Source organism: Rhinoraja longicauda, chromosome 1, assembly GCF_053455715.1.
Source record: "Rhinoraja longicauda isolate Sanriku21f chromosome 1, sRhiLon1.1, whole genome shotgun sequence".
NCBI classification, from domain to species: Eukaryota; Metazoa; Chordata; class Chondrichthyes; order Rajiformes; family Arhynchobatidae; genus Rhinoraja; species Rhinoraja longicauda.
The window spans coordinates 37,342,220-37,354,809 of NC_135953.1; the positions used below are offsets into that span (position 1 = coordinate 37,342,220).

A 12,590-nucleotide genomic window follows, 5' to 3' on the forward strand; every position below is an offset into this window, starting at 1 on the left:
TTATCCAACAAAAGGAGTGCATGTCCTGAAAGCTGTATTACCTGGTCAGCATTAGGATTAAAGACACCACCTCCTCACGGCAAAGAACTGCAAGGTGGAGTGGAAAGTACCAACTGTCATGGTCCATATAGAAACCAACAAAGGTAGTTGGGGCCAAGAAAGTTTTTGCTGGGTGGTAGGGATGGGGCTGTATGTGGGAATAATGAACAGTTATAGAGTCCAAATTAAAAAACAGAATCAACTACCTAACCCATGAGCAAATTGGCGCAAGGCTATTATAATTAGGGTTGAATTTATAATTCACATAGTTCCAATGCATAGGTCGTGGCACCACTTCTAGGGATTGAAGCAGCTGTCTTGATGGGATAAGTATTAAGTGTATTGGGCAGCGAACATTCGCCTGTGAAACAAATAGGTTGGGATATAAATTGGGTTAAATCGACTAAATAATTGCCAGTTAGGGGGTAGTAACATTCTCGCAAGGGACAATATACGAAGTTAAAGACAAATGATAAAGCAGTAGGAAAGGGCAGTGAAATGGGCAATGACAACTAGTGTGTAGGGGACAGAGAAAGCAATGTTGACAAAGAGTTAGAGAAGTTTAAAAATAGTAAAAATATAAAATTAAAAACTCCTTGTGTGGCACACAGCTCTCTCAGACTGACAGATAATTTGATGTCACTAACAGACACAAAATGGGTATGAATTAAAAGCCATTACAGCGATAGTTTAATGATTCTTTTTATTATGTGTAGTGATTTTTTTTTTGCATACAGATCAGTAAGATTATTGCCATACATATGGAGACATGGTTACAAAGTGACCATAGCTGGAAACTAAATATTCTAGGGTACTTGATAATCCAAACAGATAGGCTGAAAGGAAAAAACAAAAGTGATGAAACGTTGTTAATAAAACAGAAGATCAGATCTGCGGTGTGGAATGATTTTGATTCAGTAGATCATGATGTAAAAATTAGCTTAGATGGAGCTAAGAAATAGTAATGGAAATAAGTTACAGGTTGTGGTCTACAGAGCCCTCTGATGGTAGCTACACAGCAAGAGAACATAAATCTTTCAACAATGGGGTCTTGCAAGAAAGGTACTACAACAATCAAATATGACTTTAATCTTCATAAAAATTGGACAAATCAAAGGCAGTTTTAAGGACAAGGTCGGATTAAATTTGGGACCGCTTAGGACAGCTGATCTTTTAATTCAGCACCACTTTCCTGCACTTCATTCCCCTTAATCTTCCATGCTTAAACATCTATTGATCTGTGTTGCACAGCAACTGAGCCTTCACAGCCCTCTCGTGTAGAGAATTTCATTACCCTCTGGGTGAAGAGAATTCTCACCTTCAGTCTTGAATAACTCAACATTTAGTTTGAGACTGTGACCCATCTTCTAATCACCCCAACCAGGAGGAGAAACATTCCCCACATCCACCTTGTCCTTGGATGCCTATAAGATGACTTTTCATTCTCCCAAACTCCGCAAAGTATAAGCCCAGTCCGCTTAATTTCTCCTAGTATGACAAACCCTCCATCCTATTGATCACAAATACACATTTCCCTAGGGAGGTCATACGATATTCCATGTGCAGTCTCACCAGACCCTTACATAATTGGAGCAAGACACCACTACTCTTAAACTCAATGCTCAACCACTACTCTTAAACTCAACTCTTAAACTCAACTCTTAAACTAAGCTTTAATTTATACAGGTATATTTTCCAGTCTCACATGCTCTCATTTTATTTTATTTAATTCAATAATCCCATGTACATCTTGCCAAAGGTTTTCATAAAACAGGTATTTACCAGGTAAATATTCACCATCAATTGGATCTTGATTGCTAGTTCTGCTACTCACAATCTAAAAACTGTCAAAAATTATTTTCCTTTTCTGAATCCATGTCGACTCTGTCTAATTCTATTCACTTCTAAGTAAATGCTTTCTCAAAAACAGATTCTAGCTATTTCCCTATTCATTTGGGAGCGACTGGCCCTGTCTCATGTCACTCTATTCTTTCTGCAGACAAAAGGAACTGCAGATGCTAACTTACAACAAAAAAAAATCCAAAATACTGGATTACCTCAACAGGTCAGGCAGCATCTCTGGAGAACATGGATAGATAACATTTTAGGTAGGTGCCTTCTCAGACTCAGAATAGTGAGGGGGAAGAAATGTCCCAACCCAAACTATCACCGATCCATGTTCTCCAGAGATGTTGCCTGACCCACTGAGTTACTCAGCTTTATGTCCATACTTTAGCAAGGCATTTGATAAGGCTCCACAAAGGAAAGCTGAAAGAGGGGCAGGACAAAGCCTGGCAAATGATAGATGGATACAGGCGAGGGAGTTTTATGATAGGCAAATGGTTGGACAAAGGCCAGAGATGAAAAGACAAAAGGTGTGAAATAAGGATAGAAGAGTGATAAATTATGAAGTGAGGAAGGAATGTAGGTGGAAGGAGAGGAGTGGAGAAATGGATACAACTCGAGGTGGGGCACAGAGAAGAGCGAAGGCCTCTGGATCTCTCAGCTGCTATCTATTTTAACTCCTCTTCCCATTTCCATACTGACCTTTCAGTCATGGGCTTCCTCCATTGTCAGAATGAGACCCTATGCAAGCTAGAACAGGAATAGCACCATGTATTCCCCTTGGGTAGCTGACAACCCAACAGTATGAACATTGAATTCTCCCATGTTAGGTAACCTCCAATAAACCTCGCCTCCTTTCACCACCACACTCCCTCTCCGCTGTCATTTCTCCCCTCCCCCTACATACCTTCCTCAGACTTCACAATTGCAACTCTGCTATCCTTACTTCACACTTTGTCTTTTCATCTCTGGCCTTTGCCCAATCATCTACCTATCAAAAGCCCCCTTCACCTATATTGACCTCTCACTCACAGGCTTTGTCCCGCCCCTCTTCTACAGCAGCTTCTCGCTCTCTTCCCATCCCTCCCCCACCTCACAATCTGTCCGAAGAACTGTCCAGAGCCGAAACGTCTTCTGTGCATAATCTCCTGGGATGCTGCCGCCTTACTCGCTGAATTAATCCAGTATTTGGTGTCTTTTTTTTGTAAACCAGAGCTTGCTTGCAAGATAAGGCTGGTTATTTATATTCCTAATTCTGATGTTCAATTATCTCATTTATTTTTTCCAATTAGTCCCTGGTGCTATAGAACTTACATCTCCCACACAAACAGGGTCCAGAGTTGGCAGTCGATACACAGCAATGCTGTTTGGGTTGTCTCCTCCAGTTGCTAACAAGGTGCGAGAAGGGTTCAATTCAATGGCATGAATACCACAACCTTGTTGGTCTACGATGGCACTGGGCTGTTCTTGGTCCTTCAGCATGGGAATTTTTGTTATCTGTCCAGTCATAACATCCACCACCAATAGCTGAAATAACAACACCCAAATATAATGACACTAGGTTTTGACTTAGATTTTTTTTAAATGGAAAAAAACATTTGATCAAAATTCTACATAAAATAGCAGCCAAAATTCTGGACCATTGATCTTGAAACACAAGTTCAAATACACTGGCAGCTGAAGAATTTAAGTCCAAATAATTAAATAAACAGAATTACTTTTTTAAAGAGCATGTCTCAGATACATAAACATGAAATAATCACACTGTCATTAAAGACTCACTTGTCTTTTTCTGGGAAGGTTTCAATCACAATATTTTATTTATGTTACAAAATAGTTGACTCCAAATTTCCCCATCAGTTTCAGGACAAAGAGGAAAGGGATAAGAAATGCATGCATTATCAGTGTTATCTAGAGCCCATCAGCAAATAAGTAAAGCATTAAGGAACTTGAGATAAACAGGCAGTAATGCAATCATAATAGACCACATATTAGACAGATGAATTACATTTCAAGATTTATCATTCACCATTCCACATCTTCAAGCTGCAAAACAAAGCAGTAACTTAACTCTTTACACAATATTTTAATAGGTATCTGGCGTTAAATCTATAGCAAAAGGTTTAAATTTGAATATCATGTTAATTTACTTAACTACACCTGACTTGTTTAAGACTTGTCAGATTTCCTCATAAGCTTCTTCCCAATCTTCACCACCTAATACCTATTATAAAATACCATTCTTTTCTCATTGGGAATTTTTCACCTGAATACAGTAAAACATTGGCCACCACCACTACTGTGGTTGTGAATTCCATGTTCTAATCATTCTGACAAAGGTCTTTCTTGAAAACACCAAAATAACAATTTTATGGTGGAGACAGAAACTGCAGATGTCGGTATATACCGAAGATAGACACAAAGTGCTGGAGTAACTCAGCATTTCAGGCAGCTTCTCTGGGGGGAAAGGATGGGTGACGTTTCAAGTCGCGACTCTTCTTTAGGCTATCTAACAATTTTATGTTCCTGGTCTCTACTAATTGGACTAATCACCAGATTTTTTTTGGTTTCTTCTACGTGGAATAATCACCATGTGTACCATGTCAAACTCTTTCATAATCTAAGAGATATCTAGAGATGCAAGAAAGTGCAGATGATGGTCTCTATCCAGCTAACCATCTTCCATGGGAAATGAGCAATTTTTTTTCTATAATGTTAAGACCACAACAACACAAGTTGAACACAAATACTCTACTTTTCAATTCACTGTTGAAAGCCATCAGGTATTTGTCACCTGAAACATCAAGGTTTTAAGTGAACCCTTGACCATGCTCCAAAGTGCAATCATTGTATTACAATACTGGAGGATTTGTTATTTGAATGTTCTTAAATAGAGTTATGGAGTCAGGGGCTTCAGCCCAACTTGCCCATGCTGACCAACATACCCTATCTATACTTGGCCCATCTGCTGTGTTTGGCCCATATCCCTTTAAACCTATCTTATCCATGTATCGGTCAAAATGTTTATTAAATGGTGTTTGGGGAGGAGTTGGCTGCGCCTAACGGCTGCGGCTCTCTGGCAGTCTGTTGTCTTTTTTTCTTTTTTTTTGTTTGTGTCGGTGTTGGGATGGTTTTTGTTTCTGTTTTTGGCTGTGTATGTGTGGTGGGGGTGTGGGGTGTGGGGGGGTGGGGTGGGGGGGGGCGGGGGGAAACCTTTCTTTTATTAGGACTCTTCGCCGGGGCGCAGCTCGCCCGTGGGGCCTTCCATCGCCCGGCGCGGCACAGCTGCGGGACGTTTCAGTGCCTGGTGCGGCTCGGCCGCTGGACTTAACATCGCCCGGTGCGGCCGCGGGACGTTTCAGTGCCCGGCGAGGCTTGGCCGCTGGACTTAACATCGCCAGCGCGGCTCGGCCGCGGGACGTTTCAGTGCCCGGTGCGGCCCGGCCGCTGGACTTAACATCGCCAGCGCAGCTCGGCCGCGGGACGTTTCGGTGCCCGGTGCGGCTTGGCCGCTGGACTTAACATCGCCAGCGCGGCTCGGCCGCAGGACGTTTCGGTGCCCGGTGCGGCTTGGCCGCTGGACTTAACATCGCCAGCGCGGCTCGGCCGCGGGACGTTTCAGTGCCCGGTGCGGCTCGGCTGCGGGACGTTTCAGTGCCCGGTGCGGCTCGGCCGCGGGAGATTTCAGTGCCCGGCGCGGCTTGGCCGCTGGACTTAACATCGCCAGCGCGGCTCGGCCACGGGACGTTTCAGTGCCCGGTGCGGCTCGGCCGCTGGACTTAACATCGCCCGGTGCGGCCGTGGGACGTTTCGGTGCCCGGGGCGGCTCGGCCGCGGGGCCTTCCATCCTCTTGTGGGGGCTGTGCGTGTCGGTTGCCTCGGTAGGGGTCAAGCTGCCTGTCCGTGGGTGCGGGGGGAAGAGAGGGGAAGTTTTGTTGCCTCCATCACAGTGAGGGGGTGTTTGGAGTCACTGTGATGGATGTTTGTGTTGGGGTCGGGTGTCCTGTGTTCTTTTCTTTTTTGCTGTGTCTTGTGACTGCTGAAATTTCGTTCGGTGTTGTGCCGAATGACAATAAAGTGTTGTTATGTTATGTTAAGTTATGTTATGTTATGTTATGATAGTACCTGCCTAATGACCTCCTCCGGCAGCTTGTTCCATAAACCCAAACATAATACATGAATATTAGTAAAGGATTAACAAAGGTTTATGTGGTAAACTAATTTTTTTTAAATCCTACTTGGTGCAAGGGAAAGTGGCAAATTGGATTATAAATTAGCTCACTGACAGAAAGCAAATAATAATTTGCTGAGAATTTTCCAAGTTGTAGGGCTGTACGCGGCAGATTCAAAGGTGGTCAGCTCTAGCTCCTTATATCTTTCATGGCATTTATAAATGATTTGAATACAATGGCCACAATTGAGCGTACTCTCAATTGGCAATGAGGTTTTTGGTGAAGAGAAAAATCTGACAGGAATATACTAAAGGTGGGCACAAATTGACAAGTTGAATTTAATATAGAGAAGTGTGAAGTAATTCATTTGGAGAGGGCAAAACAAGGCATGGGATCACAAAATAAATTGTAGAACACTAGGTAATATAGACATTGTACTTGGATGAGAACTTAGAGCCTTTTGCTACAGGGCAATGGACCAAAGCCCCGAAGGTAACAGTAGAGGTATATATGGCAGATAAGGCAGCATATGGGATACTTGCATCTATTGTCGGAGACATAAAATACACTAATGGGGAAAGAGTGTTAGAATAGTACAAAAGATTAGTTAGTCCACAGCTGTAGCAGTTTTACTACACGAAGAACATAATACCACTAGCTCAGGTGCAGAGAGGATGTACAAAGATTCTGGCAGGACTACAGAATTATAGTTAGTAGGAGAAAATATCTCACTGGTGTTGCTTTATATTTGTCAAATGGGATTCGAGCGAAAATCATTTCACTCAATGAATGGACATATCTGGAATGCACTACTTGGAAGGGAGGGGAAGACAGAAACCCTTATTATATGTAATTATCTGAATGAGCAATAACTAAGATTGACTGGCTAGACCATAATTCAAAGCTGGAAAGTTTGATGACCCAAAGTCTATTTTAGACCAGCCTGGGTCCAATAACCCCCTTTATAACTCTTTTTATACTTCTGTGATCTGACAAAGTTCATAAAAAGGGAGAATAAAAAAACAGTCATTTAGGAAAGAAATCACAAAGCAAGTTTTTTTTCACATAAAGGATATTAGAGTTAAAGGATGAACTTGGCAATTGCAAGGCGACCAGGTTATTAGAGGTGATTGTGATATAGAACTACTTGTAAAATGAATGCGCTCAAATGTGGTAACTTGTCAAAATGATTTGTTAAGGGACAGAAGATAGCCAGAAATGACAAAAATATTTTTCTTCTAATATGAGATCTCTCAGATGACACAGACAATATAAAATTTGGCAACAGAGCAAAAAATGAGTTGGATAGAAGATTTCAGAAGGATGTAGATTGGTGAAACAAGCAAACGCATTGTAGATGTAGTTTAATTTATAAAGTGATGCATTCTTCGAGAAACATAAGTAATTCAATATTACAATGCTTGGTTAATAATTTACAAATATTTAAATTGAAGTCCAACACATTTTATTTTCGCCTTGCAGATTGTGACATTATTTCATCAAGGTGGCAAGTAGAAACAAAGTAATGTGGAAACAAGGAACTGATTGCCCAGCGTGAAGGGTCGCAACCCAAAACGTCACTATCTACATTTTCCAGGGATGAGTTACTCCAGTGCTTCCTGTCCATAAAATGATGCAGGCTTACCACTTAATCCTCAGAAATGCTACAAATTTACAAAGATTACTTTGGAACATGGACAGAAAAACTAATTTACAGACTACCCAAAGAGACTTAAGGTAGTTCAAGGTGTACTTGATTTGCAAAATCATTTGGATGAATGTAAATTTTAACATTTCCACGTTCTTTCCCATCTGTTCCAAGTGTAAAATGTACAACCTCCATCTCTAATCTTCAATTTTTTTTTCAGTCAGAGAGTTGTAAATCTGTGGAATTCTCTGCCTCAGAAGGCAGTGGAGGCCAATTCTCTGGATGCTTTCAAGCGGGAGCTAGATAGAGCTCTTAAAGATAGCAGAGTCTGGGGGTATGGGGAGGAACGAGGTACTGATTGTGAATGATCAGCCATGATCACATTGAATGGCTGCCTCGAAGGGCCGAATGGCCAACTCCTGCACCTATTGTCTGTTGTCAAATCAGCATATAAATGATAAGTGAAACATTTTCACGTTAAATCAAAGGAACTATACAAGATTGTTTAAAAGTGTTCTACTCACCGTATTGCATTTTGTCCCACACACTACTTGCCGATGGTTCAGCCACTGGGATGCAAACACCTTGTTCAAGGTTCCAAAGTGGAATTCTTCCTCCTTCAAAAGGGCAGGTAGTCTGTGAGCTGCATAGCCACGCAGTGCTTGTTGGTAACTCTGCTCATTCCGAAGCTTAATCTGTTGACCTGCGAGGTAACAGACAAAGGACTTCTTCACAAGCGGTAGTTTCTTCTTCTTACAGAGTGTTTGATCCTGGCTGCACTGTTGAAGGAATATAGCAATAAATTAGTTGATTTGTATAATCAACTGTTTTGGTGAAATTGCCATTTTTTGTTTAAAAGTAACCTTTTCACTCTAAAGCAAAAACCAAAGTTAACACTATTCTTTTGTGATTCAAAATTGCAAGGTGACAACAAAGTAGAGTGATAACTTTCTCAACACATACTTTCCCCCAAATTCTTGGAAATAATTTAAATCAACTGCCATTAAACAAGAAGTGCAAAGACTATTCAACCTCAATTGAAAATGTGCTATAAAATTTATGGATGTGCACACTCTTCCTGCAAATGACAAGATAACATTTCAAAAAGGATAATCACAAAAATACTTTGGTTTACACCTTATTGCAATGCCTTATTACTTATTACAATGCCCATGTCAGGCCTCCATAGCCCGCATTACAATAGTATTGTAATCTCAGTCATCAAGGCCAACATCAGAAGATCCTTCATGAGGATGAAGCCTTGGAAAGTACCTGATGGTGTACCTAATTGGGTTCTCAAAACCTGCACAGGAATCAACTGGCTGGAGCTTTTGCAGACATCTTTATCTGCTCATCACTGAGGTTCCCAACTGCTTTAAAAAGGCATCAGTAATCCCAGTGCCCAAGAAGAGCAATGTGACATGCCTCAATGATTACTGACCAGTGGCACTAATGTCCATGATGAAATGCTTTGAGAGATTCATTATGGTGCTTATCATCTCTTACCTTTGCAAGAACCTGGACTTACTACTATTTGCCTAACACATGATGATGCAATCTCGATGGCTCTCCACTCTGCACTGGACCACTTGGACAATTAAAAAAATATATACATCAGGCTGTTGTTCATTGATTCCAGCTTGGCATTCCACACCATCATTCCTTCCAAGCGTGTTATCAAGCCCAAGGAACTGGGTCTCTGCGCATCCCTTACAACTGGATCTTCGACTTGCTCATCAACAGATCACAATTAGTACAAATTAGCAAAAACACTTCCTCGATAACCATCAGCACAGGGGCACCTCAAGGCTGTGTGCTCAGCCCCCAGCTTTACTCATTCTATACCTGTGACGGTAGCCGGACACAGTTCCAACTCCAGCTTTAAATTTGCAGACATGACTGTTGTTGGATGTATTGCAGGTAATAATGAGTCAGGGTATCGTCTGATTGAACGGTGATAGAACGACAACCTTGCTCTCAACATCAGCAAGACCAAGCAGCTGATTGTTGACTCTAGAAAAGGGAGGCAGAGGATCCATGAATCTGTCCTCCATGATGGATTGGTGGTGGAGAGTCACAACGTCAGGTTCCTGAGCATGCATATATCTGAAGATCTATCCTGGGCCCAGCAAGTTGATGCAATCTTGGAGTCCATCAATGCCTCTACTTCCTTAGAAAATTGAGGAGATTTGGTATGTTGACAAATACCCCCTTGAGCTTCTACAGGTGTACGTAGAGCATGTTGACTGGTGACAAATGCGCAGGAATGAAAGAAATTACAAAAGGTGTCGACATTGCCTGGTCCATCTAAAGTTTAAAAATCATTTGAGCAGAATTAGGCCATTTGGCCCATTGAGTCTACTCCCATTCAATCATGGCTGATCTATCTTTCCCTCTCAACTTCATTCTGTCTTCTCCCCAGAACCTTTGAAACCCTTACAAATCAAGAACCAGTCAATCTATAAAATTTGCTTTAAAAATACTCAATGACTTGGCCTCCTCAGCCGCCTGTGGCAATAAATTTCAGATTCATCACCCCTCTGATTAAAGAAATTCCTCCTTATCTCCTGTCTAAATGTATGTTCTTTTATTCCGAGGCTGGGCCCTCTGGTCCTAGACTTTCCCCACTAATGGAAACATACTCTCCACATCCTCTCTATCCAGCCCTTTCATTATTCAGTCAGTTTCAATGAGGTTCCCCCTCATCCTTCTAAACATCCTTCAAGTACAGGCCTGGAACCGTCAAACGCTCATCATACATTAACCCAATCATCCCCAGGATCATTCTCATAAACCTCCTCTGGACCCTAGTCACAGGTATTGACCTTCTTATCACCAAAGGGATTGAATAGAGATGATGCCTCAAAAAGGCAGTCAGCACATCAAGGATCCACATCACCCTGGCCACACTCTCATTTCACTCCTGCCATGAGAAAGTTGGTATAGGAATCTGAAAACCTCCAACTGCAGGTTCAGGAGCAGTTTTTCCCCCAACATCCATCTGGCTATTGAACACTCCAAATGCTAATTAAGCTATAACCTGTCTTGGTTGCACCAGGGACATTGAGCTTTTTTTGCTCTCAGAGAATTTAGTGAATGTTTTTTGTTTGTTATGTTGTTATCTATGAGGACTATTTATAGACCTGTATTTACAGATGGTTCCAAGATGGCGCCCATCACAGGCGACAATTTGCGTACTAGCCACAGACGATCTACAAACTTATATTACAGTCGCTCCACACTGAAAACTATTCCTACAGCTAAATTAGTTATGATCTTCTTTCAGATCTGTCCTTACTTTGACTCCCGGCACCCGAAGACCCTCGGACTATCCTTGATCAGTCTTTGCTGGTTTTACCTTGCACTAAACGTTATTCCTTTATCATGTACTATGAATCATACACTGTAAATGGATCCACGCAACAAAAGCTTTCTACTGTAACCTCTGTACAAGTGACAATAAACTAAATTGAACTAAAATGCTGCTGCAAGAAAGAATTTCATTGTTTTGTTTTCATAGAGTCAAAACCCGCACGGAAATAAGGACTAAGTCCAACTCATCAAATGCTGACCAAGATGCCCCCATCTTAGTTTGTCTCATTTGCCCACATTGGTCCATATCCCTCTTAACCATTTCCATCCATGTACCCATCAAAGTGTCTTTTAAATGCTGTTGTAGTTTCTGCCTCGACTATATCCTTCTGGTAGCTTGTTGCATATACCCACCATCCTATTTAAACACTTGACAACTAAACGCTATTGACTCAAAATAATTTTGGATATAACACTGCAAATTATACAATTGTAGACTGCAAGACTGGATGAAGAAAGAACAACCAAAGGTGGCATTTGGTTGTAGGGTTAAGATGTAATTGGTAAAATTATCTTTTACAGAAGTACCGATTCAAATTAACCTTTAGGGAATCCTGCACCTGTGAATCCTGAGGTGCTCAGACCATGCTCCCTTGACCTGGTATATATCACTGAAGTGTCTTCCCTACTACCTCCGTTATCCTGACAGCAGTCTCCATCCCTCCCCAAGCGGCCATCAAGCTTGCTCTGAATGAACTGTACTCTGCTACCAGCAGCCTCGAGATAAAATACCCTGAAGCTCTGGTCATCAGAGTCGGAGACTTAAAGCATGCCAACCACAAGCATAATACCAAAATACTATCAGCATGTCTCTTGTCCCTCCAGGGACCAGAATACCCTCGACCACTGCTACACAGCCATAAAAATTACCCACCACTCCATTCCCTGGCCACATTTTGGTAAATCTGATCAACTAGCTGTGCTTTCACTCCTTGTCCACAAACAAAAACTGAAGCGAGAAGATTTGCAATGGAAAGTTGTTCAATGCTGGTCTGCGGATGCAGATGACATCATATCTTTGTCATGACTGACTTCATCAGCAAGTGTGCAGAAGAGTATGTGCCGAAGGCAGTGTTCCACAACCGGAAACTATGGATGAACCATGAGGTACATTCCCAGGTGGCCAAGACTGCTGCATGCAAGTCACATGATCCTAAGCCGTACAAGAAAGCTTGCTACAATCTTCACAAAGCCATCAGAAATGCCAAGAGACAATACGGGACAAACCAGAGTCCCAGGATAATCAGACACCCACAGACTGTGGCAAGGCCCGAATTCTATAACTTGCTGCAAAGTTAAGTCGGGCAGCATCGCTGGTGATAATCTCTGTTAAACTTAAATGCATTCTACGATCACACTGAGCAGAAGGCCAACAGGGCGATGACATTCGTCCTGTCAAACTCATGTGTGCCTTTTCCCAGGGTCACTGTTGCAAAAGTTAGATTTGCCTTCCTGAGGGTGAACCCATGGAAAGCAACTGGCCCAGACAAAGTGCCTGGCCGCATCCTTAGGAC

The 12,590-nt window shown here is 42.0% G+C and overlaps 1 protein-coding gene across 1 annotated transcript in view; it reads right to left on the reverse strand.

Moving 5' to 3' along the window:
- The window catches only part of dcaf12 (DDB1 and CUL4 associated factor 12), a 72,692-nt gene that overhangs the window by 21,816 nt on the left and 38,286 nt on the right, over positions 1–12,590 (reverse strand). Inside the window, exons 2-3 of the mRNA XM_078431682.1 lie at positions 8,229–8,483; positions 3,199–3,411 (exon numbers count right to left, since the gene is read on the reverse strand). Coding sequence (XP_078287808.1) covers positions 3,199–3,411; positions 8,229–8,483 — 468 coding nt within the window. The remainder of the gene's footprint in view (positions 1–3,198; positions 3,412–8,228; positions 8,484–12,590) is intronic.